The sequence below is a fragment of the Radiomyces spectabilis genome (assembly GCF_025331425.1).
Source record: "Radiomyces spectabilis strain NRRL 2753 chromosome Unknown BYT42scaffold_11, whole genome shotgun sequence".
In the NCBI taxonomy this organism is placed as follows: Eukaryota; Fungi; Mucoromycota; class Mucoromycetes; order Mucorales; family Radiomycetaceae; genus Radiomyces; species Radiomyces spectabilis.
In genome coordinates, this window is record NW_026251936.1 from 551,134 (window position 1) to 573,128 (window position 21,995).

General features: G+C 43.9%; 11 protein-coding genes across 11 annotated transcripts; 7 read left to right on the forward strand and 4 right to left on the reverse strand.

Moving 5' to 3' along the window:
* Positions 1 to 815: 815 nt before the first annotated feature.
* Positions 816 to 2,136, forward strand: BYT42DRAFT_501872 (coiled-coil domain-containing protein-domain-containing protein; the record flags this gene model as incomplete). Its single annotated transcript, XM_051564792.1, has 5 exons — positions 816 to 1,032; positions 1,100 to 1,620; positions 1,693 to 1,827; positions 1,903 to 1,938; positions 1,993 to 2,136. The coding sequence occupies 5 exons, from the start codon at positions 816 to 818 to the stop codon at positions 2,134 to 2,136; spliced, it is 1,053 nt and encodes a 350-aa protein (XP_051420524.1).
* Positions 2,137 to 2,801: 665 nt separating this feature from the next.
* Positions 2,802 to 4,897, reverse strand: BYT42DRAFT_580574 (Phytoene dehydrogenase). Its single transcript, XM_051569510.1, has 2 exons — positions 4,140 to 4,897; positions 2,802 to 4,055 (listed from the first exon to the last, which is right to left on the reverse strand). Exons 1-2 carry the CDS (start codon positions 4,727 to 4,729, stop codon positions 2,894 to 2,896), a joined length of 1,752 nt encoding a protein of 583 aa, XP_051420525.1. The 5' UTR covers positions 4,730 to 4,897; the 3' UTR covers positions 2,802 to 2,893.
* Positions 4,898 to 5,432: 535 nt separating this feature from the next.
* On the forward strand, positions 5,433 to 7,713 carry BYT42DRAFT_519878 (Lycopene beta-cyclase). Its single transcript, XM_051565263.1, has 2 exons — positions 5,433 to 6,071; positions 6,145 to 7,713. The coding sequence occupies exons 1-2, from the start codon at positions 5,673 to 5,675 to the stop codon at positions 7,585 to 7,587; spliced, it is 1,842 nt and encodes a 613-aa protein (XP_051420526.1). The 5' UTR covers positions 5,433 to 5,672; the 3' UTR covers positions 7,588 to 7,713.
* A 351-nt stretch (positions 7,714 to 8,064) lies between these two features.
* BYT42DRAFT_580577 (uncharacterized protein) lies at positions 8,065 to 8,843 on the reverse strand. The gene has a single exon (XM_051569511.1). It carries the CDS (start codon positions 8,836 to 8,838, stop codon positions 8,074 to 8,076), a length of 765 nt encoding a protein of 254 aa, XP_051420527.1. The 5' UTR covers positions 8,839 to 8,843; the 3' UTR covers positions 8,065 to 8,073.
* Positions 8,844 to 10,270: 1,427 nt separating this feature from the next.
* BYT42DRAFT_580580 (uncharacterized protein) lies at positions 10,271 to 11,818 on the forward strand. The gene has a single exon (XM_051569512.1). The coding sequence runs from the start codon at positions 10,482 to 10,484 to the stop codon at positions 11,619 to 11,621; it is 1,140 nt and encodes a 379-aa protein (XP_051420528.1). The 5' UTR covers positions 10,271 to 10,481; the 3' UTR covers positions 11,622 to 11,818.
* A 299-nt stretch (positions 11,819 to 12,117) lies between these two features.
* On the forward strand, positions 12,118 to 13,946 carry BYT42DRAFT_580582 (Alpha/Beta hydrolase protein). The gene is made up of 4 exons (XM_051569513.1): positions 12,118 to 12,737; positions 12,796 to 12,920; positions 13,006 to 13,469; positions 13,549 to 13,946. The coding sequence occupies exons 1-4, from the start codon at positions 12,483 to 12,485 to the stop codon at positions 13,602 to 13,604; spliced, it is 900 nt and encodes a 299-aa protein (XP_051420529.1). The 5' UTR covers positions 12,118 to 12,482; the 3' UTR covers positions 13,605 to 13,946.
* A 71-nt stretch (positions 13,947 to 14,017) lies between these two features.
* On the reverse strand, positions 14,018 to 15,081 carry BYT42DRAFT_580583 (uncharacterized protein). Its single transcript, XM_051569514.1, has 2 exons — positions 14,649 to 15,081; positions 14,018 to 14,583 (listed from the first exon to the last, which is right to left on the reverse strand). The coding sequence occupies exons 1-2, from the start codon at positions 14,920 to 14,922 to the stop codon at positions 14,237 to 14,239; spliced, it is 621 nt and encodes a 206-aa protein (XP_051420530.1). The 5' UTR covers positions 14,923 to 15,081; the 3' UTR covers positions 14,018 to 14,236.
* BYT42DRAFT_72131 (uncharacterized protein) lies at positions 14,943 to 16,117 on the reverse strand. Its single transcript, XM_051572803.1, has 2 exons — positions 15,866 to 16,117; positions 14,943 to 15,687 (listed from the first exon to the last, which is right to left on the reverse strand). Exons 1-2 carry the CDS (start codon positions 15,969 to 15,971, stop codon positions 14,996 to 14,998), a joined length of 798 nt encoding a protein of 265 aa, XP_051420531.1. The 5' UTR covers positions 15,972 to 16,117; the 3' UTR covers positions 14,943 to 14,995.
* Positions 16,118 to 16,525: 408 nt separating this feature from the next.
* Positions 16,526 to 17,262, forward strand: BYT42DRAFT_501944 (transcription initiation factor TFIID 23-30kDa subunit-domain-containing protein; the record flags this gene model as incomplete). Its single annotated transcript, XM_051564796.1, has 4 exons — positions 16,526 to 16,741; positions 16,810 to 16,874; positions 16,995 to 17,103; positions 17,173 to 17,262. 4 exons carry the CDS (start codon positions 16,526 to 16,528, stop codon positions 17,260 to 17,262), a joined length of 480 nt encoding a protein of 159 aa, XP_051420532.1.
* A 765-nt stretch (positions 17,263 to 18,027) lies between these two features.
* On the forward strand, positions 18,028 to 19,245 carry BYT42DRAFT_580588 (uncharacterized protein). The gene is made up of 3 exons (XM_051569515.1): positions 18,028 to 18,356; positions 18,441 to 18,571; positions 18,638 to 19,245. Exons 1-3 carry the CDS (start codon positions 18,086 to 18,088, stop codon positions 19,052 to 19,054), a joined length of 819 nt encoding a protein of 272 aa, XP_051420533.1. The 5' UTR covers positions 18,028 to 18,085; the 3' UTR covers positions 19,055 to 19,245.
* A 1,238-nt stretch (positions 19,246 to 20,483) lies between these two features.
* BYT42DRAFT_580597 (activator of Hsp90 ATPase) lies at positions 20,484 to 21,963 on the forward strand. The gene is made up of 5 exons (XM_051569516.1): positions 20,484 to 20,910; positions 21,081 to 21,271; positions 21,338 to 21,420; positions 21,486 to 21,606; positions 21,677 to 21,963. Exons 1-5 carry the CDS (start codon positions 20,882 to 20,884, stop codon positions 21,742 to 21,744), a joined length of 492 nt encoding a protein of 163 aa, XP_051420534.1. The 5' UTR covers positions 20,484 to 20,881; the 3' UTR covers positions 21,745 to 21,963.
* Positions 21,964 to 21,995: the final 32 nt, after the last annotated feature.

The window sequence follows — 21,995 nt, forward strand, 5'->3', positions numbered from 1 at the left end:
AAATTTTGTACAGCCAGCAGTGCCTCCTGAGAAAATGGAGAAAATTGCGATGAATACCGGCCACGGTTCTCTTTATGCAAATGGGATCGTACCTCGGCAGGAAGCGTATAAATATATTGTTTCATGTAATCGAGCAGATCAAAATAGACTACCAATTGAGCGTACTCGGTCGATTGTAACCCTCGCTCATAACGACAAATGGAGAAATCCGTTTCGCAATCTACAGACACGACTGAGTTTTTTTTTTTGGTCGGAAAAAAGACAAGACAGAGATAACACTCTACCGTGTCGGTTCCGCCATGCCCGGAATAGCACCGAATGGAGCGTTCTGTAAATGTCTTTGCATTTCCCGTAGTATACAATAGTCGGTTCCACCGTTCCAATAAATAAGGTTACAACGCTACATGGAGTGGTGAATTACCAAAGGACAAACTTCTCGATCGACAGATCCGTTGCGCTTTACCTTTTTGAATCCAGCGTCGAGGCCGTAGCACGTTCGATTATAGCATTAACATCAGACTAAGCAACAACAGTCATCGAAATCATATTAGCAAAAAAACGTTTGGAAAGAAATCTCGCGGGTTTACCTGCAACGCAAATTCCATCAATTGCAAAGCGGGTTCCAGTCGACGGCACACGATGGTGGTGCGTTTTGAGCAAGCACTTTCGACAGGTTCATGCGCTGCATTTTTTGGAGCAGTCACGGATCGTCGTTTCATTTTGAAAAGATGTGATTGGCTCAGCGGAGCGATCTGGCAGGTTGGTGCCGCAGGCGCAGCCATTCTGTCAATATGCTGCAGGTTCATTCGACATCTATGGATCAGGCTGGCAAAGACAAGGTGCTTTCATATATATCAAGAAATCTTGACGTTATTCCTTTCAAGACACTGAAACGAGATGAACCGGAGCTCAGCAGTGAAGCCAAAGTCCAGAAAATGGCACAAATACTGGATACCGATCCCGGCCTCTTTCTAACGAAATGGGGACGCTATCTGTCACAAAACACATTGGCTTCATTTCAGCCTCTAAAAGGTAATTTTATTCTCGATAAATTGACTTTGGAAAAATCATACTCATTGTTGTTCTTGTTGCACGGTAGACGATTACGAGGTGGGCTTTCATTTACAACGATTGTTGCATGCCGATGGCGACAGTCCTGATGCTTCGACTTCATCCATGGAAGTCACTGGTTCATTGGGCCATCGACAACCGAGGAAACCAAAGTCAGCGTTACATACTGTGGTGCATAACCGACGCTTCGAATACTTGAAACGGCATTTGCGTAACAGTTCTTATTTTTCGGATGAAACAATGCAATTGCGAGATCCAGTGCTGTACGAACACTATATTGGACAATATATTCCTGATCAGGAAAAAGAAGCTCCATTTGCAAACGACATTACCCTTGTACAAAGAATTCTGAGCAATATCGATCGAGATTATGCCGATAAGCAGGTACAATATCAGCGAGGTCTGGAAGAAGAGCAGTTTGAAGAGGAAGAAGAAGAAGACGACGACGACGAAGAAGACGAAGAAGACGAAAACGAAAAATATCAAGAGCACGGGAATAAAGGGTTGCGGGGAGCCAATGATGGAGACGACGATGTCATGATGAAGGAGGTCAACTCAACGTCGGTGGATCGAACCTCTGCTGATGAAGATTCAACGGCCGGACTTGGATTGCCGTCCAAGGCTGATTTATTGGACATTCTACCCAGTCAACAAAATCAGCCAATCATGCCAACCGAAGAAGAACTTCAATTTCGTGATGAGCAACGATTAGAATTTATTCGATTAATGGAAGAACGATTTTTGGCTGGCAAAGATGTAAGTGGGATTGATCATAGCCATCATGAAAAAGTTTGATGCAGTTTTTTTGTAACGCAAGCGTATGTTCTTTAGACCAACTTTGATTACGCGTCGGTGGATTATAACGAGGTAGGATGACAAAAATCGTCTTATAGCAATGTCGAAACTAACAGGATCATATAGATATACGATGATTTGGAGCAAGAGACACAAGATGCTCAAGATCGGTATTTTCAAGAGGACGAAGAAGAAGGCGAAGGGGGATCCGTTCGGGTCTTACATGATGAGACACGACCATCTGTGTATACTGGAGAACTCGATTATTAGGCCCATCTTTAGGAGGCAATGCCAATTGTGTATATATTTTGTAAGTTTGTGATCATTTGGTAAATTATAGTAGAAGCCATGCTGCGCGCAAATGAATGATACCATTCGCGCGATTATCTGATCAAGGTACGCGCGGCATGGTTACACGGTAGTTTTTGTTAGAATCACCTACCATAAACATCGGTCAAGTGGGACAAGTCTGCAATCGCTGGAATCATGGATGATTGGTGGTGCTTGTGAACGGAGACACGGTGTTTGTGGAAAAAATTGGCACACAGACTCCTTTTCGCTAAAACGGGAAAATTTATTTTTTGGTCCTCGTGTAACACTGTTGCGCATCTTATTTTTCCGTTCTCTTGGTAGTCCATGCTGCTACTTGGTCTAGACACACAATGATCGTCCTCGATTTTTTGGGTTATCAAGAGAGAACCACAGAGCTCAAAAAGGGAAACTTCGAATGGTTTTTTTGCAAGTGAAAGATACGATGCTTACGTAAACTGCCGTCGGGCTTTTTCTGCATTCACGACAAAGTTTCAAGAGGAAGGAGAGCAGTTGGGGGGGGGTTTGCCAGGAAGGAAGAAAGAATCCGGTACTGCGCAATGGTATTGGATACAGAGTCGGCGCAAGAACAGAAAAGAAACCCACAACGACCAAACACATTAATAGGAACGGTCATTTTATTGCTTTTTGATAGTTAGAATAAAAAATGGATAATATAACAGATAAAGCTAAGCGGAAAAAAAGTATGTCCAAAAAACTATTGATTTTGGTAGGGAAGGGGTTCTGCCATGACAACGCGAAAGGGGGCAGGAAGGCAAGAGTTAATGAATGAGGCGGCGGTTTGGCTCGAGGAATGTTCAGGGAAACTCGCGAAAAAAGCAAACAGGAGGATGAACAACGACACCACCGAGTACAACCATGTCGAAGAGGCCGAGCGTTCAGAAGGATAGTATTTCTTGGTAGTTGCAATGGCACTGGGGCGTGGTTGGACATTGAAATGTTCGCACACTTGGTTCGCCGTCAATTTGCTACCAGCCAAAACGATGGGAACACCGGTACCTGGATGCGTGGAAGCGCCGACAAAGAAGAGATTGTTGTATCGTTCGGTGGAGTCCTTGGTGGAAGGGCGGAACCACAACACGTTGAAGATATCATGCGACAAACCAAGGATCGAACCACGCCATAAATTGAACTTTTGTTGCCACACACTTGGATCGTTCACTATTTCGTGTTCAATGTATTGCTCAAAGTTGGCCAATCCGAGACGTCGGTTCAACACTTCCAACACCATCTTGCGCGCCTTTTGAACCAACACAGGATAATTTTCAATGGTAGGGTCGCCATTCTTGCTACGCATGTGACCAATGGGAACAAGGACAATAACGGAATCTTTGCCTGAGGGAGCCGCCGATTCATCGATACGAGAAGGCACGTTGACGTAAAAGGACGCCTCGGACGGGAGCGTGTGGTCTTGGAAAATTTCGTCAAAGCTCTCGCGATACGCTTCGGCCAAGAAGATGTTGTGGACATCCAGTTCAGGGATCTTTTGCGACATGCACCAGTAGAATGAGATGGACGACGAGGTCAGTTTCTTCTCGACGAGCTGGTTCTTCACCCAGCTGCAAGGGGGCAGCAAGTGGTTGTAGGCATAGACAAGGTCGGCGTTGCACACGACGGCATCGGCTTCAATCACCTCACCATTCTGCAACGTGACCCCGGTGACCCGCTTGTCACGATTTGACGTATTAATCTTGGCCACAGGCGCACTGTAAATGAATTTGGCCCCAAACTTTTGCGTCGCCAAAGCTTCCAACTTTTGGACCACCATATTGAATCCACCCCGCGGATACCAGATCCCCTCTGCAAACTCGGTGTACTGCAACAAGCTGTAAACTGCTGGTGCATCATAAGGCGACATGCTGTATTTAAAAAAGAAAAAGATTCATCAGTACTGTGTTCATGGCTACCGTGGAGGACAAAAGAGTCGACGAGTCATTTCTTACCCCATATACATGGTCTGGAAGGTGAACGCCATGCGCATCTTCTTCGTACGGAAGTACTTGCTGGCACGACTGTAGATCTTGCTGAACAAGTGGAGACGGAAGATTTCCGGAGCATACTTGAGCTTCACCAGATCCCAGATAGTTTCAAAGTTGCGCTTGATGGCAATGAACACTCCGCGCTCATAATGGGTGTGGGTTTCCGACAAGAAGTCAAGGAACCGACCAAACCCATCTTCGCCCTCGATACGGTCCAGTTCGGGTTTCATGCGTGTCAGATCAGACGACAACTGAATCTTGTCACCATCATCAAAATGGACCTTGTAATTGTTATGGCAACGAAGCAAATCCAAATGGTCTTGCACGCGTTCATCGAGGTCTTCAAAAGCTTCTTCAAACAGTTTGGGCATCAGGTACAAGGAAGGGCCCTGATCAAACCGATGGCCATTATGGTGAATGAGCGAGCAACGGCCACCCGAGAAGTCATTCTTTTCCACCAGGGTCACTCGAAATCCTTCACGCGCCAGCCTTGCAGCCGTGGCCGTACCGCCGACGCCAGCACCGATCACCACGATATGTTTTTGTTGAGGCATGTTGGATATAAAAGTAAAACGTCTATAGAATAAATAATAGAGAAAGAGAAAAGAACGAGAAGAACCGTCAACTGGTGAACGTTAAGACGAGTCGAAAACGAAAATCCTATATAAAGGCAAAAAAAAAAAAAGATTCATGCGTTGTGGTTGGGTTTTAAAAAATGGCAAGTTGACGGCTAAAAAAAAAAAAGAGGCACGGGAAGAACAAATTAGCGCAAAAAAAAAGCGACATGATTCTTAGGGGGGTACCCAAGGCAAACGCAAAATGGGACGGTCCATTTCATTTCATTGTTCATGAAGATGACGAATTAAAGTTTTGTGGGCCTTTTTTTTTCTCTCGAGATTCCTTCCAGGAGAGGGGTTGCACACAGACTGCATGGAGATTGTCTTCGGTGAATAACCGTTTTGGGACTTTTGCCGGCCGCTGACATTCTTTTTTCCTTTTTTGTGGATCCCCTGGCATTTCGCCCATTTCACTGTCAGGATGCTTTTGTGCATCAAAAAGGGAAGTGAGCAGAGACTGGCTCGATTTTCATTGGACCGAGAGAGATCAACGTTCTGTTACCCTTCCTTGACTGGTCACTGTGGGATGCTCTTGCGTCAATGAAAATGAATGATGCATCAACGTGCATTCAAGACGACGCTTGTCAATTGAAAGCACACTTTCCCTAAAAGTCAATGATGCCAAAGTAGTTCTTGAATATTTCAAGCTGATACGCAAGAGAAAAAAAAGCTTTATAAATGACAAGACTCGTTTGATTTTTTTCGGATCCATCCCGATATCACTTTCTTATACACACCATTCATTCACTTGTCTGATCTTTCCCTTCAGTCCTTTTCTTATTTTTTCCCTTAGAATTTCTTTATACCCTTTTTCTTCTACCTTGGCGTCTCGCATCACCTCTTTCATTATTTGCATTTTTATTTATCGTTTATTCTACAAATGTTGACTTATATGGAAGTCCATCTTTACTACACCTTGCCTGTGCTCGGGCTACTGTTTTGGTTCTTGCGTCCATTCCACTCGTCGCAGGATAAATTGAAATACATCTTTTTGTGCGCCGTGGCGTTTGGTACTGCCAGTCCCTGGGATAATTACATTGTGTATCATCGTGCTTGGTCTTACTGCCCGGAATGCGTCACAGCCGTGATTGGTTACGTCCCCTTGGAAGAATACATGTTTTTTATCATCATGACCTTGATGACCGTCGCTTTCAGCAATCTTGTCATGCGTTGGCACCTTCCCGGGTTTTATCTGAAGCCCGAAAAATCCATCTACTCTTCCATGTGTGTTCGCTATATTCCCATCATTGGCTTCCTCACAGTCGGCGCTAAAGCATGGGTAAAGTACCTTTTTTTTTGGCATTAATGGATTGATTAAGACAGCCATGACTCACTCTTTTTTTTTTTCTTAGCACCTGGCTGTGCCTGCTACGCCGCTTTTCTATGGTAGTTGCATCCTTTGGTATGTGTGCCCTGTCTTGGCTTTGCTTTGGTTCGGAGCTGGTGAGTACATTTGCCGTCGTTGGAAAGCTGTGCTTTTCTCCATTGCGATGCCTACCCTATATCTTTGCTGGGTCGATCAAGTCGCCATTGCTGCTGGCACCTGGGATATCTCTCGACGAACAAGTTCCGGAATCATGGTCGCGCCTCATTTGCCTTTGGAGGAATTCATGTTCTTCCTTATGATCAATGTCATTCTCGTCTTTGCCACCTGTGCTATTGACCGCGCTCAGGCCATCCTCCATCTGTACAAGACTCGCACCATTGCTGCGCATGAACGTGTCGAATCTTCCTTCTTGTCGGATATGCTTGATTTAACCTGGGCCTTTTGCCAATGCGATCAAGCATTGAACAGTCGTCCATTGAAAGATCTTACCGTTGCTTGGGACATCCTTCGCCAAGCTTCCTACTCGTTTTACACGGCCTCCTCCGTCTTTTCGTTCCATGCCCGTCAAGACCTCGGTGTTCTGTATGGTTTCTGTCGTGCTACGGATGACTTGGCTGATGATGAATCTGTGTCCGTGGAAGATCGCAAGTCTCAATTGGCTGCCACTCGAAAGTTTGTCCGTGAACTGTTCAGCCAGAAGACCAATGAACCGGTGATCAACTGGGCAGAGTACGAGGTCGTGCTTCCTGAAAGCTGTGTTGCAGCATTTCGATCCTTTGTACGATTGCGTCACGTCTTGGAAGTCGATGCTGTCGAAGAACTTCTCGAAGGCTACGAATGGGACTTGGACCGTCGTCCGGTACAGACCGAAAAGGACCTGATCCACTATTCCGCTTGTGTCGCCAGCAGTGTGGGTGAAATGTGTACCCGTATTCTCATGTTGTCTGATCCGACGACTCGATCCGACTTGTCCGTGTTCCGTTGGACCATTGCTCGTGCACGCGAAATGGGACTCGTCTTGCAGTATACCAACATTGCCCGTGATATTGTGACTGACAGCGAAAAATTGGGCCGATGCTACATTCCTCGCGACCGGTTGACCAACGAAGAGTACAATCTCATTTCCACTGGTTGTGCCCGTGCCTTGGGTGATCAACGTCTCCGGGAGCTGGCTCTCGAATTGGTGCATTCCGCCGAAGAAATGTCCAAGCGTGCCGTTCATGGTATTGCTCGTTTACCTGCTGATTGTCAAGGCGGTGTTCGTGCGGCTTGCAACGTCTACAGTGCCATTGGCCAAGCACTGGAGCAATCGCATGGCTATCCTACTCGCGCTCATGTCCGAGGCTGGACCCGTGCATGGATTTGTTTCAAGAGTGTCTACGGTATCGAAACCAAGTTGCCTACTTTGCTTATGAAGAAAGTCGTCACCACCCGCAAGGGCAAAGTTCGAAGCTTCATTGTCGATTAATCATTCTTTCCCCCCATTACATATTTTGTCTTTATCATTTTCTCATTTCGTTTGTCGCATTCTTGGTACCTCTTTCTCATTGTTTTCTTTCTTCTTTTTTTAAAAAAAGTTATACTTTAAATAAAGAAAATTATACCCCCAAAAAAATATGAAGCCTCTTTACAATGACCCACGTCTCATATCGAGTGCTTCTGCTCGATATATCTGGAACAGTAAACAACAATGAACGCTGCTCTCAAAATCAGCAGACTGTATCCGCCTTGATCAACTTAAAGAAGGCACAAGCATTGGAATCAATGACAGCAAGTCGTGTTGTTCTGTCGACTTTGGCGTTCCATCCAGAGAGTTTCAAGTATCGCTATCTACTGCATATTATAGAGCTTGCAGTGAAAAGTATTTTTTTATTTGCAATCAAACTTTATTGTGAGGCATAAGAAAAAAAATTTTGTGAGAGAGTGCGGAGGAAAGAGGGGGAAGAAGGGTGATTTAATGATGCGCGGGGGGATACGCGCCTTGGTCGGCCGGACCATCGATACGCATGTACACTTCTTTGCCCTGTTCCACCAGGCGTTGGTCCCAGACTTCTCGGTATTCGTTGAAAATGTCAGTATGGGTGAATTGAAAATTTTCGGGTGTGTGGTGTTGGCCGTTGGAGTTGATCATGACAAAGTTGCCATAGTAGCCCTCGCGGATCTCGGACTGATCAGAACCATAGTTTTCGAGGAAACCGTAAGGTTCTAGAAGCCAATATGGCTGCTTCTCGGCTCGGAAAGACGCAATTAAATTCCATGTTTGTCCATCGGTGCCCCAGTAACCGGTGTATTCGGCATAATCCTCTGCCTCGTTCACATTGGCTTGCACACGGAAGTACACGGTGTCGCCGGCTTTCCAGTCGTAGACAAGGTAAGACTGAGCACCTTCGCCTTCGCCGCCAAAGGTACCAACCGTTACATTATCACCGTGTCGTATAGGTTCGACCTTGGAGCCTTGGCCATCGTCCCAGATGGAGAATAAAATACGGCGCTCCGTATCCGAATTGTGCTGCATACCCATGTAACCGTTGCCAAAACCGTTGGCCATCCAATATGTCTTGATAGGATCGGAGCCTTGGGGAACCCGGATAGAGGATTGTAACTCGGCAATATTACCAAAGTCGCTAGGCACATCCCACCAGTTGTGAACAGAAACGGCAAGAGCTTGAGCAGCAAGCAAGCTTGTAGCGACGACCGTTATCGGAGATTTCAAAGGCATAACAAGTGTATTTGAAAGGGAAAAGAATATATATGAACAAGGATGGAGAAAAATGAAACCACCACATCATTGACAGCTGTTATAGATTTTTTATCATCAAGAACATGATTCTGATCACTGCTTTTTAGGGATCGGTTCTCCTGGCAACGCTCCTAGATGTATTTCAATAATGCAGTATCGGACAATAAGTGCCTGTGCCTCGTATCTAAGTTGCTAGCCGATTCTGACAAGATGGTTCGAAAGAAAACCATCAATTGTCACACCCCTACTTTTCCGTATTTTCCTGAATTTATCGATTTTTTCGTTTCATTCACAGAGTTATAACAAAAAAGCATTGATATTTGATTCATCCTGAAAACTCGTTACTGTACGTTTCACAATCGATCAAGAAATATCATGTCCGACATCTATCAGTTCGTTATCCACAAGTGCCATGTACAATCAATGAACTGTTGCGCAGCACCAGTGAATAGTTCATGGATCAGTCGCTCAGTAATAAGTATGCTTTTTTCTGGAGACGACAAGTCCGTGTTATACTGTAAACCTTTGTTTTTTGTAATAGAAATAAGTAAATGCTGCCACGGTGGGTATGAAGATGGGATATTTTCACCGGAGAAAGGTAATGTCACTAGTGGGGACCTTGATTTTATCCAACAAATGCATGCATATGATACACTAGCAGAAAAAAGACCTACTCAAATGAATAAGTGGTTACATCATTAAAAAACTAATATTACGGTATGAAACAAACCGTTGAATTGATAAAGAATAGAGAATATCTAAACTACACAATATCGCATACCAATATCGACGACATGAGCGAAAACGCAATCGACAAAGACCCTAAAAATTTTTGATGACGCTCCGTCAGTTTAGGCTCCGATATACGTTCTTTGTGTACTATGATTGGTTGTGTGAAAGGGGTTATTTTCCACAATTCGACCGGCTATTGCTTTTAGCGTTGTTGTTTTTTATGAAAAAAGAATGCTAGTGTTCTGTATCTTAAAAGTAGTGCAAGGCAAAGTAACCGACAATGCCCTTTTGATCCAAGTGGAGGTCGGGCAAGATTTAGAAAAGTTTTTGCACCTTTTTTTTTCCCATTTGTGTGGCCAAGTCAAATTGCCAAATAAAGATGTTTTCCATTCTTTGGAGTGAAATGAGTACAAAACCACAAAGTGAGACAAGGGTTCCATCAGCCGACCGAATGAGATTTCAGCACGACGTTTGGTGTTTCCTTCTTTGGATAAAAACCTGCCTTTTTTGCTATTGGCACCTTCCTTTTTTAACCTTTTGGTTTCAAGCAATTCCCTGGGGCAAGCACGTGCCTCCTGCGGACCGTTCAAATTCGGATTGAAGAAGTACGAGAACAAGCACACCCTAAATTGTCCATTTCATTGGACGTGATTTCTTTTCTTGTCTTTCCTTTTGCCATCCCAAGTTGAGATAACTGTATTTCGCCATCATCTATTTTTTTTCGGTGATTCTTTAAATATCTTGTAATCCCACTGTTGGATCTTTTTCTTTTCCCTTTTCTGTTGTCTTTTTATTCTATTTTTCCAAAACTTTTCTAGTCTCTTTGTTTACATATTTCTTCTGTTCATTTTATTGTGGCGTCTTTCTTTTCTGCTGTTGACATTATTGTTATGACCCGGGAACGACATACGAGATTACCTTCAATTTCTCTTTTATTGACCTTGCCTCCACCATGCTCTCCAGGGTATGGTATCAGTCCTTCACAACCGTCATCCTCGCCACGGCCATCGCCACAGCAACAAGAGGCTGTGACATTGAATATATTGCCAGCGTCACCTAAAACCCCACAATCCGGAGGTGCACCCCCAAATCATTATTTCGCTTCCAAATCGCCATCTTATCCACCATTGACGCTCAACTCTTCTATTCCGGATTCGCAATCACTGTTTCCAGCTTCGCCTTATTCAGCTTCCAGTACTTCGCCCTCGCTTTCCCCAGTCAATGATATGCTATGGCCACCACTTCAAGGGGATGACCCTCCTCGACGTTTAGTGCGTCAACCTTCGATGCCTTCCCTGTCTCCTCCAAATACATCGTCTTTCAGTAAACTGTCGGCTTGGCCAACGTTGTACCGTAAATCGAGTGATCCTTGTCCTCTGTCAATGCCTCCACCTTTATCCCCCTCTCCCTCCAATCGTTCATCGCCTTCGTCGGAATCCTGTCTATCCTTACCATCGTCACCTCCTTCACCCGGAAGTTCTCCCCTTCCGCAACCCAAGACTGCTGCCACAAGTCATGCTTCGCCATCCCCTCCACAACCGTCGGTCCCTGCCACTGCTGCACCCGCCAAGCCAGCGGCCTCCTCCACGGGCGCCAATTCCCTTGCTACTACCCAGATCATCTTGAACGAAGATGGGCAACCCATTTTGAAGCGTCGCCGGGGTCGACCTCCGAGTCAACGCGAACCTGTGTGGGAAGGTGGATGGACGTTTTTGACGCCAACGGTATGGAATGTCAATTCGCCCAAGCAACCAGAACTGAGCAGTTCAACGACCAGTCATCCGAGCGAAGCGACCATGAATGGAACCATGGCTGCTTTCACCAGTTCTGATATGGATACCGTCTTGCAAGTGCCAAGAAAAAAGCGTGGACGGAAACCGAAAACACACATTGAAGGCAATTCTTGTTTTGTTTGGCGAGAACTGACTGCCACACGAACCGTCAAGGTGAAAAAACCTGACAGCAGGCGTCATTCGGCCGATCTGAGAAAAATCAGAAAGGCCCTTTCAGGTCCTTCCTCGCCGACGTAAAAACAAGATAGATCTTTTTTTTTTCTTTTCTTTCATCTCTGCAAAAACTTTGTACATACACTATAGTTAAATTTGTTTCCTTATGATTTCTTGGCATGTTTCTGATATCTATTGTATGAGATGATTGAGAATTTAGTAAAGCATTAAAACTGATGGAAGAGTAGCCGGTCCTTACTCTCCCAATTCCACCAAAAAAGAGTCTTTATATACTTATTTTTTACCATCGTCTTTTTTTATTCTGTTGCTGATGAGCAAACACCTGCGTTCTAATTCGAATAATCCACATGAATGGAGTCGGCTTTACGGCGTTTGTCCAGAACGTTTGGCTCCGAGTGCCCCGAAACTAAAAGGAAAAAAGGTGAAAGGCGCGATAGAGTATGTTTCAGATTAAAATTTCTTTATTTGGAATTTAGCAACTTTGGAAACCGTCGCTTGTTCAGATTATTTCCAATAGTGGGCATCTTAGTTGCAATATTGGTCATACTATGAATACTAATTTTTTGTTGGCACGCGAGTATGCGTTTCTTCTGGTTTTTTTTTTCGTTTTCCTTTTAGCCTTTTCGTGTTTCCGGAATTGTCAAGAAAACCAAGAAAGACGGAATGATCTTGTCATCGTGGATTCCCTTTTACAGGAATATCAAATAAACCATGATTTCTGTGAAAAACATATCCCATTTTCTTTTTCTGCGTTGCTAATTGAATCAATGTTCTTTTGATTCCAAAGATTTGTTTCCAACCCACCTTTGATCGATGGGTCTTCATGTGACCATGGGGTCAAACTGAGAAATCGTTCCATTGGCGGAGTTACCCCGCCGGACGGGTGGGCCGGCTCACTTTTTACACCCATTTTACAGATTCAGAATGCCCTTAATTTGCGGTCCCCCGTTTTTGTCCATGTTACTGCTTCAGCGATCCTACCGTTCTTTGGCAGTCAAGTCCGTGCGCTGCTTCTCTACGGCCACTCGTGCTGTCGATCTTGCTTTTGAAAAATACCCCACTGCCAAAGCCACAAAACCTCCTATTGTCATTTGCCATGGTCTCTTTGGCTCCAAACAAAACTGGAATTCACTCGCCAAAGCCATGAGCTCTCGATTCAGCCGGGATGTCTATGCAGTGGTAGGCCTTTTTTTTGTATTTCTCTTTGAATAGTCAATGTAGCTAACGGTGGGCTTAGGATTTGCGTAATCATGGTGATAGTCCTCACAGTGAAGTGCATACCTACGAAGCCATGTCGGCCGATCTGTTACAATTCTTGGACACCCATCAGCTCAAAGATACCGTGCTTCTAGGTCATTCAATGTAAGTTGGGGCATTGACGATATCTGTAATGACGATCAACAAACGGCAAAACAATTTGGTGATTTTTTTCATTTCTCCCTTTCAGGGGCGGTAAAGCAGTGATGATGACGGCTCTACGTCAGCCTGAGATTGTTTCCAAGTTGGTGGTTGTAGATATGCCTCCTGTATCGCTCTATTTATCACGAAATTTTGGCAATTACGTGGATGCGATGCGCGAAATCGAACAGGCAAATCCTAGCCGTCAGAGTGAGGCGGACAAGATCTTGGCCAAGTATGAGCCGAACGTGGGGATCCGAATGTTCTTGTTGACCAATCTCAGACGACAAAAGGACGACCGTTTGAAATTCCGAGTACCTTACGAGATTTTGGGTCGTTCTTTAGATCAGATTGGCAGCTTCGAATCTGCTTCAGGTGTATTTAACAAACCCACCTTGTTCATTGCTGGTGGTAAAAGCCCTTATTACCCTCCTTTCAAAGAATATCACGAACAAATCCATCAAATGTTCCCTCAGTCCACGCTCGAGGTGGTCGAAGGAGCCGGTCATTGGGGTAAGTCAACGAAAACCGATCACCGGGAAAGATCTATTCTCAAACCAATGTCCAACCTATTAAACTTTTGTTTATTTAGTACATGCTGAAAAACCAGATGTCGTACTGAATCACGTCGCCTCCTTCATCGGTTAATACGGTTGTTGTACAAAGCTTAGATATAGACCTTTTTTCTCACAAAAAAATAGAATTCCTTCTCTTCATCGTCCCTTCCTACCTAATGCTGTATAAGATAAGGATTTTTTCCCTAGAACAAAAGATTTGACGATGCGGTAGATTCAATTGAGATGCCAAATAATGAGAAACCTATTCTTATGGGAAAATGGAAATGACAGAGCGGTTCATCTTGGGCTTCGGCTATTATGTCAGATCCGTTTGTTCCTTTTTGGACCGTATGCGCAGTTTAACTGCAAAATTTGGACATCCATTGTGTATGTTTCTCCAAAACCGGATGCTGCGCGTTTTACCTGCTTCACCCGAGTCCTTGGTCACATATACAGTAATCGAGCCGTTTGGCTACTGAAGATTCCAAATACTTTCACGCAGTATAACGAGATATTGGCTTAATATTTCTTTCGAATTCAATTAAAAACAAAAGTTTAGGCAGTATGAACAAAGAAGAACGATTTAAATGGGGAAAGGAAATCAAAGTGTCGGCAAAAAAAAAAGAATTAGAAAAGATGGACTCAAAAGTAACTTGGGTGAAGATGAAACAAATTTGAAGAAACAAGGAATTAGTTGATATTATACACGGAGATGCTAGCATTTTATGATAGACGCTGAAGAGGAGCGCGGCCGAGTTGTTGGGGTATTGCCATGGTAGATCCAGGAGCGGTAGGATGAGTGGGGAGTAGTGGTTGTGGATACATATTGATGGGATTGGGCGCCATCGGAGGCATCCCCGCCACGGGACGATGAATTGCATCGAACACGGCTTGCTTATTCACATGTTGACAATCTTTGTGAGCATACAGTAAACTACGAAGCCCCATCAATTCTTCCCGCATGGCGTTGGCCTGAAGCTGAAGCTGCTCGTTATCATTGGTGAGATACTCCACTTTAGATTGCAGATTTAAAAGCCATTGCTTTTTGCGTTGCCGACATTTTAAAGCAGCTACAATATCACCCGCATGAGTATTTGCATCCATCATCAAACATCATTGCCAAAAAAAAAAGTACCTTGTCGATTCCTTTCCAGAAAGTTCTTTCGTTTTTCTTCATCGTCTATGGATTTACTGGATTGCATTTTCCGTTTTTTGTTATGTTTCGCATGATCGTCGTCATGAGACGAATCTTCGGTATCCCCGCTGGAAGATCGGACCGAATTGGTTAGACTGCCTTTGGATCGTGCACGGTTCGCTGATTTCGATGGTGAATAATGCTCTTGTTGATAGGGGATAAACTCGGTTTTCCTGACAGGTGAAACATTGTCGGGTGCCTGGACGTGATACATGGGAGCTTGAAAATCTACTGGAGGATGGAACACATATATAGAGTGAATGCAAGTTCAAAGTAAATAAAAAGATTCAATGGTCATTCATCGAATACACCGTCATCCACAGAAAACACACACACACACACACACACACACACACACACACACACACACACATATATATATATATATATATATATATATATGTAAATGACAAAAAAAAAGCCCCATGAGAGATGGAGTTCGGATATGCAACGGCAAAACAAAAAGGGTGAAATTGGGTCACGCGTTCATCCAACCACGGAAAAAAAAAACCATCGTAAACATGAAATGGGATAAGAATCAAGCAAGAAAGAGAAAAAAAATGAATGGGAGAAAGAAAAGAAGCAGGGGGAGAGAGCCATGAGTCCATTGCATATTCCAATTCCCCATTGTCCTTTTTTTTTATCCGTCTGTATTTTTCCTGGTTTAACAACGTACCTTGAGATGTATCGGCGGGACCTTGAAGCATTGACGGTGACAAAGCTCCAGTATGTAATGAATCCCAAGGTGCTGCTAATGAAGCGGGGTCGGTAATGGTCGAAGGGCTGTCGATGGAAGCGGCAGGTGGTAGTTTAGGTTTGGTAAGGTTGGGTGTGCGTTCATCAGCCGAGACGCTGGAAAAACTTTGTTCAAAAGGATTGGGTTCTTCCTCGAGTTTGGTGGTATTCGGAAGTTTAGCGTAATTCAGTGATAGATTCTCTTCATTGTCCTGAGGTTCAACCACGGCAGGCGGACCTTGATCTGAAATCATTAATAATCAAACAATGTATGAAAAAAAAAGTGGGAGCAGGAAAAATAAAATCGCCAGGCAACAAAAAAAAAAAAAAGAAACCAACGACAATTAATATACCAAAGCAACAGCAGTAATAAAAAAAATCCACGGTTATCAGTCACCGGTTGAATGAAAGTTTTCACTTACGGTTGGGTTCATTCATGATTACGGAAGTTTGTTCAACAGATGCCATGGCCGACGGTAGATCGATAACTGCAATGTTCGTTTCTTGATGCGGTGTATATTGAGACATTCAGGGGTAAATTCAGAAAATGTTGCTCTGGTTGGTACAGCAAACACCAGTAGGCTAAGCCGTTGTTGAAAAGACTGGTAAAAGAAAACAGTGGTTTGTTGATTCACTCGTTTGTTTTAAAAAGCACGACAGCGTTAAAGAAGCGCAAAGAAGAAATTGGCCTCTTTTTTTTTTACTTCCCTGGGTTGCGTGACCCCAAAAAAGCGTGTGGCACATCACCAATAGTAACACAGACTGTCTCGAAGCCAGTTTGGAATTTTCCAACTTTGTGACGGCGAATTCAGTTCTTGTTTTCCCCTCTCTCTCTTTGGCGTGTGTTTCCCATCACCAAAAGAAAAAAAAAAGCAAGTCGCCTACCTAATTCCTATCCTTGCTTTGTATTCACCATGTCGGATAATCAAAACACGCCTCATGTGGATTCTCCAGGCAATCCTTCATTAACACCCATGGATTTGGATATCAATGCGGCCGTCACTCCCGAACATTCTCCCAACGCTCAACCTTCGTCATCCACCTCCAACGCTGAATTTCATAGTCCTACGCAAGCCAAAACCATGGCCATCAAACAAGAAGTCACCGAACAACCCATCCCTTCTGCTGTACCCCTCCAATCCACATCGTCTACTACCACCACCTCTCCCAACGAACCATGGCGACCTTCCGCCTTCGCCAATGCCGCCACGACCGCAGCTGCCGCAGAATCCACCGCTCAAGATCGCGAAAAGACATTGGCAGAATTCCTGACAAAGATGGATAACTATACACCTATTGTAAGCCGCTTGCTTTCTCATTTTTTAGGGGTCAGAAGACATGCGATTCTAAAACGGTCTGCCTATAGATACCAGATGCCGTTACCGATTACTATTTGAGTAGAACCGGCTTTGACAGCGATGATGTTCGAGTGTGAGTTTCACGGGTTATTTTTTTCTTCTTTCTGTGCTCCCATTTCTTGGTTTTTTGGTTTTCATATGGTCAGTGACGCAATAATGAAATCATTAACATCTATTTTATATGATTTGACAGAAAGCGATTATTGGCATTAGCAGCACAAAAGTTCATTGCCGATATTGCGACGGATGCGTTTCAATATTGCAAAGTACGCCAGTCAGGCAATCGTAGCCGCGTTGGCAAGGTAAATTTGCCTTTGAGAGAACACTTTCCAGTGACGTAAATGGGTTACTAAATTTGAGTCCGATTTCAGGAACGAAAAACCGTGCTGACGATGGAGGATCTTTCAGCGGCCCTTGCCGAATATGGCGTGAATGTAAAGAAGCCCGACTATTACTCTTGAAAAAAAATCTCTACCGTGTATATATCGCTCAAATATGCATCCTCGTCCCACAAAAACACTATTTTGCTTCCTTTTTCGATCTGTCATTCTTTTGTATGTGCTGTATCATCAAAGTGTGAAGAGTTCAAAGCCATGAGATCGTTTGAACCACCACCGTTGTGAGCAGTATTAGTCACGCCAACAATTCTCCGCGACGGCTTGGCAGTGAGGATGAATGTGTCTGCATGGCTGAATGGACACGTAACTTTTATAATGAACAAAAAAGAACATCCCATGAATGATATTTGAAACGACGTATCAGCTCTAAATGCGGCTATCCCTATTGAGTTTGTACGCGGTCTTTACCATTGTCATATTTGTCTTTGCGACAGTTTGGGAGGATTTAGCCTTTAAAACGCCTTTTACATGTCGTCAATAGTGAACAGCAAATTTTTCAACCTTAATATTGACCAAGCTTGCGTAATTCAAACAAACAACCAATCACTCAACGCATGCACAGAAAGAATCTGAACCGGGCTGAATGTTGCTTATTTTACTCATGAGATTTAACTGCCGTTAGAAGCCTCGAAAAAATTGTTCCCAGTGCTTGGAACGGTTAGATGACTGGATTACCAGAAATCTAACATTAGTTAGATCTTTGAGCAACCCCGGTGGCGGTTTGATCGACAGGATTAGATCATGCGAGCCGAAGCGGACAATCAAATATGGGATGCGGAGGATCAAATTAAAACCTATGTGCATCATTGTGTTCACACCGTCATTCATCTCCTCTCTTGTTTCCATTTCCCTTCTTCTTTTTCTTCTCTCTTTTTCACTTTAAGCCATGGAGAACTACGCCAAAAAATACGTACTGGGAAAAATAGGTGACAAGGTGCACAAAAAGCCAAATTATCGCGATGACCCTGTTATCAGAGACGCTACCAATGCGGCTATCCATTCGCACAAGAGACACTGGTGGCAGAAACAGCCAGAAGCGGATATTATTCTCAGCGAAAATGATCGCCACATCTTACGCACTGTCAAACAACGAGCATGGGTACTGGATAAAGGAGTTAACTGTGGTTGTTGCAACGTTGGACTCGATCCGATCATAGGCAAGTGCCCCACCGTTTCAATATCACTGGAAAACGGTCTTAAAGAAATAACCACAATCCTCGGCTTTTGTTATGTTTTCACAGGTATGGTCCCTGTGATAGGCGATGTACTCGGAGTGGTGATGGCGTTACAACTCGTCCGTATTGCTGCACGGGCGGATTTACCACGACACATTCTCTTGCAAATGATGACCAACATTGCCATGGATTTTGTGGTTTGTGTTACCGTCGATGCTGTCATGTTTTTTCACGGATTCTTATTTTGGTTGGGGCGCGCTTAGATTGGACTCACACCGGTGGCCGGCGATCTCTTGGATGTTTTCTTCAAATGCAACTGGCGCAATGCTGAATTACTGGAAGAGTACCTATTCAATCGTAGACGAGACGAATTACGAGCAGAGGCCAATGTAGGCTCCTCGTCAAGTCGGCCGGTTGCACCATCGGCACCATCGCCATCTACCAGTACCCCCAATGCCGTTCATCATGCTGAACCTCACAAAAGTAAGCGATTATGGCCTTTTGGTGCGACCCAAAACGAATACCACACCACTCCTGCCGGCACTACCACCGATCCTCACACCGTGACAACGACGACGCCCGATGCAGGAATGCCTTCCGCGGTGAACAACGAACCGCACTCAACGAACCCACCGGCGGAGAAAAAATATGGCACTTTCAGATCACTCTTTCAATCCTAGGATGCACATATATTGTATTGATCTGTATTTCAGATATCCCTCCTCTACTTGCTACTTACTCTTTATAGTCGGATTACACATAAAATAATAATTGCTTGTCAACAAGAGTGGGCCCTATATCTGTTGGTTTCCGTGGAAAAAACGCAAGTCGTTGGCAGCACGGGAGATATATGTGTTTGTATAAATAAAACAAGATTATTTAACTGAATTTGCATTGGGTAAAAATATGTAGCGAATAGTTTATTGACTTGCTCCATTACAAGCTTGATATTAAGTGTTGTATAGACATATTCTGTACAAGCAATGGCTAGTTTATACTGCAGTATGATTAATTTAATGTGATGGTTGAATAAATTACACGGTTTCATTTTGTGTTGTGCTCATCGTCCATTTCAAAAAGTAAATCTTCATCTTCTCCTTGTTGGATGTGAAAAGGGCTGTGTCTCTCGTTGACGGACAATCCATCGGGTGTTTTGAGTTTATCAATCATGTTGAGCGGCCATGGCGGCGGTACGTACGCTGGTATACTGCCAACGACAAAACCTTTGTGAGCATGCTCTTCGTTCATGACCATATTCAAGACACTGGGCTTGTGAGGACTGTTGGGAGACGCCTCCGGGATATTAAGCGGCTTGGAAACAGATCCAGATGATGATAAAATGTTCAAAGAGGCCGAATCAGCAATCTGGTCAGGTTGATTATCGTGCAGTCGAAGTGGTTGTGATGGTAATTGTGGTTGATCAATAATTGCCATGCTTCAACAGAAAAGGTACTGAAAAAAAATAACGAGAAAACAAAAAGACAACGCTCCAGCAAGGATTATATAAATAAATCGTCCACAGGGTTCTCGCTGCTGTTACATATTTTGACAGTTGTATGTATTTATAGGTCTGTTTGTGTCTTGGATGAGAAATCGACGCTCGTAGTAGCGGCCCGTGGTGTATCGGCTGATATGGTCTGACCGCCCTGCCACACGATCGATTGAACGCAAAGTGGCGCAACTGACATGGCTCACATGAATGACATTCGAGAAAACGGAGCCTCGCAACAAAACTGCGCCTTTTTGCTTTGATGAACTACGAAAAAGCACACTCCACCAAGCTATCTTTGCCCAAACGCATCTTACTTGCCAAACGCACCTTTGCTTGTTTTCTTTGTCTCCAACTTACAGCATGAACGCTAAAATTGGATGGAGTAAACAAGTCAATGCAGTTACGCACAGACAGTGACAAAGTTCAGCATTTTCACGTTCACGAGATCCTGACAAAAGGTTGTCAATGCAAGTTTTTTTTTTCCTTGTGTGACAAATCGTGGCAATGCAACAACGTATTCAGTGGGGGATCATAATGCCACGTGTCTTGGCGAATTCCTACGCTGGTTTCGAAAAAAAAGGTTCATATCAATGATACCAGAGTCACATTCGTGTGTAGAAACAGCAAATGATGCCATCGTCACCTTTTTTATGCGATATGCATGTGGCTTCTTGGTTATGCGATACTCAGAAGCCCAGGGGACTCATCGATGTTGTCTTGGCGTATTTCCATAGTGATGGGCAAATTAAAAAGCATTGTTTCTCACGCATTGGCAAACAATTTTATTTGGTTTTTGCAGAGAGAGAGAGTTGCATGTTCCGTTACTACTATGGCCATAATTCATCAAACTCACCGTTCGGAATGAGTATTAACGGCGGCATCTTTTTTTTTCTTGCATCCTTGGTCTGTCGGGAGCCAACAGTCACATTGAATCTTCTAGGAGCTTCGATCTGCCTTTATTATATCAAAAGCCTCCTTTCGTTCGATTTGCCCCACACCACCCTCGTCGTCGACCATGTCAAACTGGAAAAACGTAAATAATTGGTAAGCATTGCTACCTTTTTCTACTTTACGGGATCTGACGCTATTGTTTTCTTTTTGTTGTAGGCATTGGTAACGTATCGAGAAAAAAAATTCTTTTTTTACGATTCCAGTGATCGAAGCAATCCAAGATAAAGTACATTTCTTCTGACCGAATTCTTCAATGCGGACAGGGTCAACAAAAACTGCATTCAGTGGGCTCGCACCTACTTTCAAGATGAGCTTGTCGGTCTAAAGGGCGAGAAAGACGGTCATCAAGTAGAGATCACGAAAATGGTGGAATGCACCGGCGACGTTGATTTGAATCAGCGAAAGGGCAAGATCATCACCATTTATGATGTCGCATTGAAGCTCGATTGGAAAGGTACTGGGGCAACAGAGGGTTTTTTGGTAGTGCTTTTATTGACACGGTAACGGTGTTGAATCCAAGGTCTGGCTGCCGATGGAACTGAAGCCACAGGTACCATTACGATTCCCGAAGTGGCTCATGATACGGAGGAAGACGAGTATGTGGTAGGTTTTTCCATCGGTAGATATGCCCACAGTTGCTGTGATATAAAATGATGGGCTGTCTTCAGTTTCAGATCTCGGTAAATGATGATAACAATGAAAAATCGGTGCTCAAGAAACCGATCAAGTCATCGTTGGTTCCGCTTTTGCAAGCCAAGTTCTCAAAATTCTCCCAAGATCTTATTGAGCGTATGTGTACCTCACCCTCATCGATTGCCAATAGTGTTTTTTCATTTGACTCATATTGCTTAAACATTAGAACACAAGAGTGATGTCTACATTGAAGCCTCCGAACTCGGCACGGCGGCTCCTCCCAGAACCGCATAGCCCAGTCCCTTGGTCTTTGTTTGAACATGATATCCTAAAACAACCGCTGAGATTCTTCGGGTTCAATCTAGCGTTCCTCCGAAGAATACTTGCATTTATAAACAAAAAAGAAAAAGAAAACACTCATTGATTTAGAAAGCATAATGTCGTGGATTATGTCCATGTCATTTTAAAAAAGCACTATTATACAACTTTATTAAACAGCCATCTCAAACAAACCACTGATACTATGCTCATACTCGAGATTACAA

Coding starts and splice junctions, on each gene's coding strand:
- BYT42DRAFT_580574 (XM_051569510.1), bottom strand. CDS start 4,729: ATGCCTCAACAAAAACATATCGTGGTGATCGGTGCTGGCGTCGGCGGT. Junction 4,056..4,139: donor TTCCAGACCATGTATATGGG/GTAAGAAATGAC, acceptor TTTTAAATACAG/CATGTCGCCTTATGATGCAC.
- BYT42DRAFT_519878 (XM_051565263.1), top strand. CDS start 5,673: ATGTTGACTTATATGGAAGTCCATCTTTACTACACCTTGCCTGTGCTC. Junction 6,072..6,144: donor CAGTCGGCGCTAAAGCATGG/GTAAAGTACCTT, acceptor TTTTTTTCTTAG/CACCTGGCTGTGCCTGCTAC.
- BYT42DRAFT_580577 (XM_051569511.1), bottom strand. CDS start 8,838: ATGCCTTTGAAATCTCCGATAACGGTCGTCGCTACAAGCTTGCTTGCT.
- BYT42DRAFT_580580 (XM_051569512.1), top strand. CDS start 10,482: ATGACCCGGGAACGACATACGAGATTACCTTCAATTTCTCTTTTATTG.
- BYT42DRAFT_580582 (XM_051569513.1), top strand. CDS start 12,483: ATGCCCTTAATTTGCGGTCCCCCGTTTTTGTCCATGTTACTGCTTCAG. Junction 12,921..13,005: donor GTGCTTCTAGGTCATTCAAT/GTAAGTTGGGGC, acceptor TCTCCCTTTCAG/GGGCGGTAAAGCAGTGATGA. Junction 13,470..13,548: donor CGAAGGAGCCGGTCATTGGG/GTAAGTCAACGA, acceptor TTGTTTATTTAG/TACATGCTGAAAAACCAGAT.
- BYT42DRAFT_580583 (XM_051569514.1), bottom strand. CDS start 14,922: ATGTATCACGTCCAGGCACCCGACAATGTTTCACCTGTCAGGAAAACC. Junction 14,584..14,648: donor TCTGGAAAGGAATCGACAAG/GTACTTTTTTTT, acceptor GTGATATTGTAG/CTGCTTTAAAATGTCGGCAA.
- BYT42DRAFT_72131 (XM_051572803.1), bottom strand. CDS start 15,971: ATGTCTCAATATACACCGCATCAAGAAACGAACATTGCAGTTATCGAT. Junction 15,688..15,865: donor AATCATGAATGAACCCAACC/GTAAGTGAAAAC, acceptor TAATGATTTCAG/ATCAAGGTCCGCCTGCCGTG.
- BYT42DRAFT_580588 (XM_051569515.1), top strand. CDS start 18,086: ATGGAGAACTACGCCAAAAAATACGTACTGGGAAAAATAGGTGACAAG. Junction 18,357..18,440: donor TGGACTCGATCCGATCATAG/GCAAGTGCCCCA, acceptor ATGTTTTCACAG/GTATGGTCCCTGTGATAGGC. Junction 18,572..18,637: donor ACATTGCCATGGATTTTGTG/GTTTGTGTTACC, acceptor GGGCGCGCTTAG/ATTGGACTCACACCGGTGGC.
- BYT42DRAFT_580597 (XM_051569516.1), top strand. CDS start 20,882: ATGTCAAACTGGAAAAACGTAAATAATTG. Junction 20,911..21,080: donor TGGAAAAACGTAAATAATTG/GTAAGCATTGCT, acceptor CAATGCGGACAG/GGTCAACAAAAACTGCATTC. Junction 21,607..21,676: donor CTCCCAAGATCTTATTGAGC/GTATGTGTACCT, acceptor CTTAAACATTAG/AACACAAGAGTGATGTCTAC.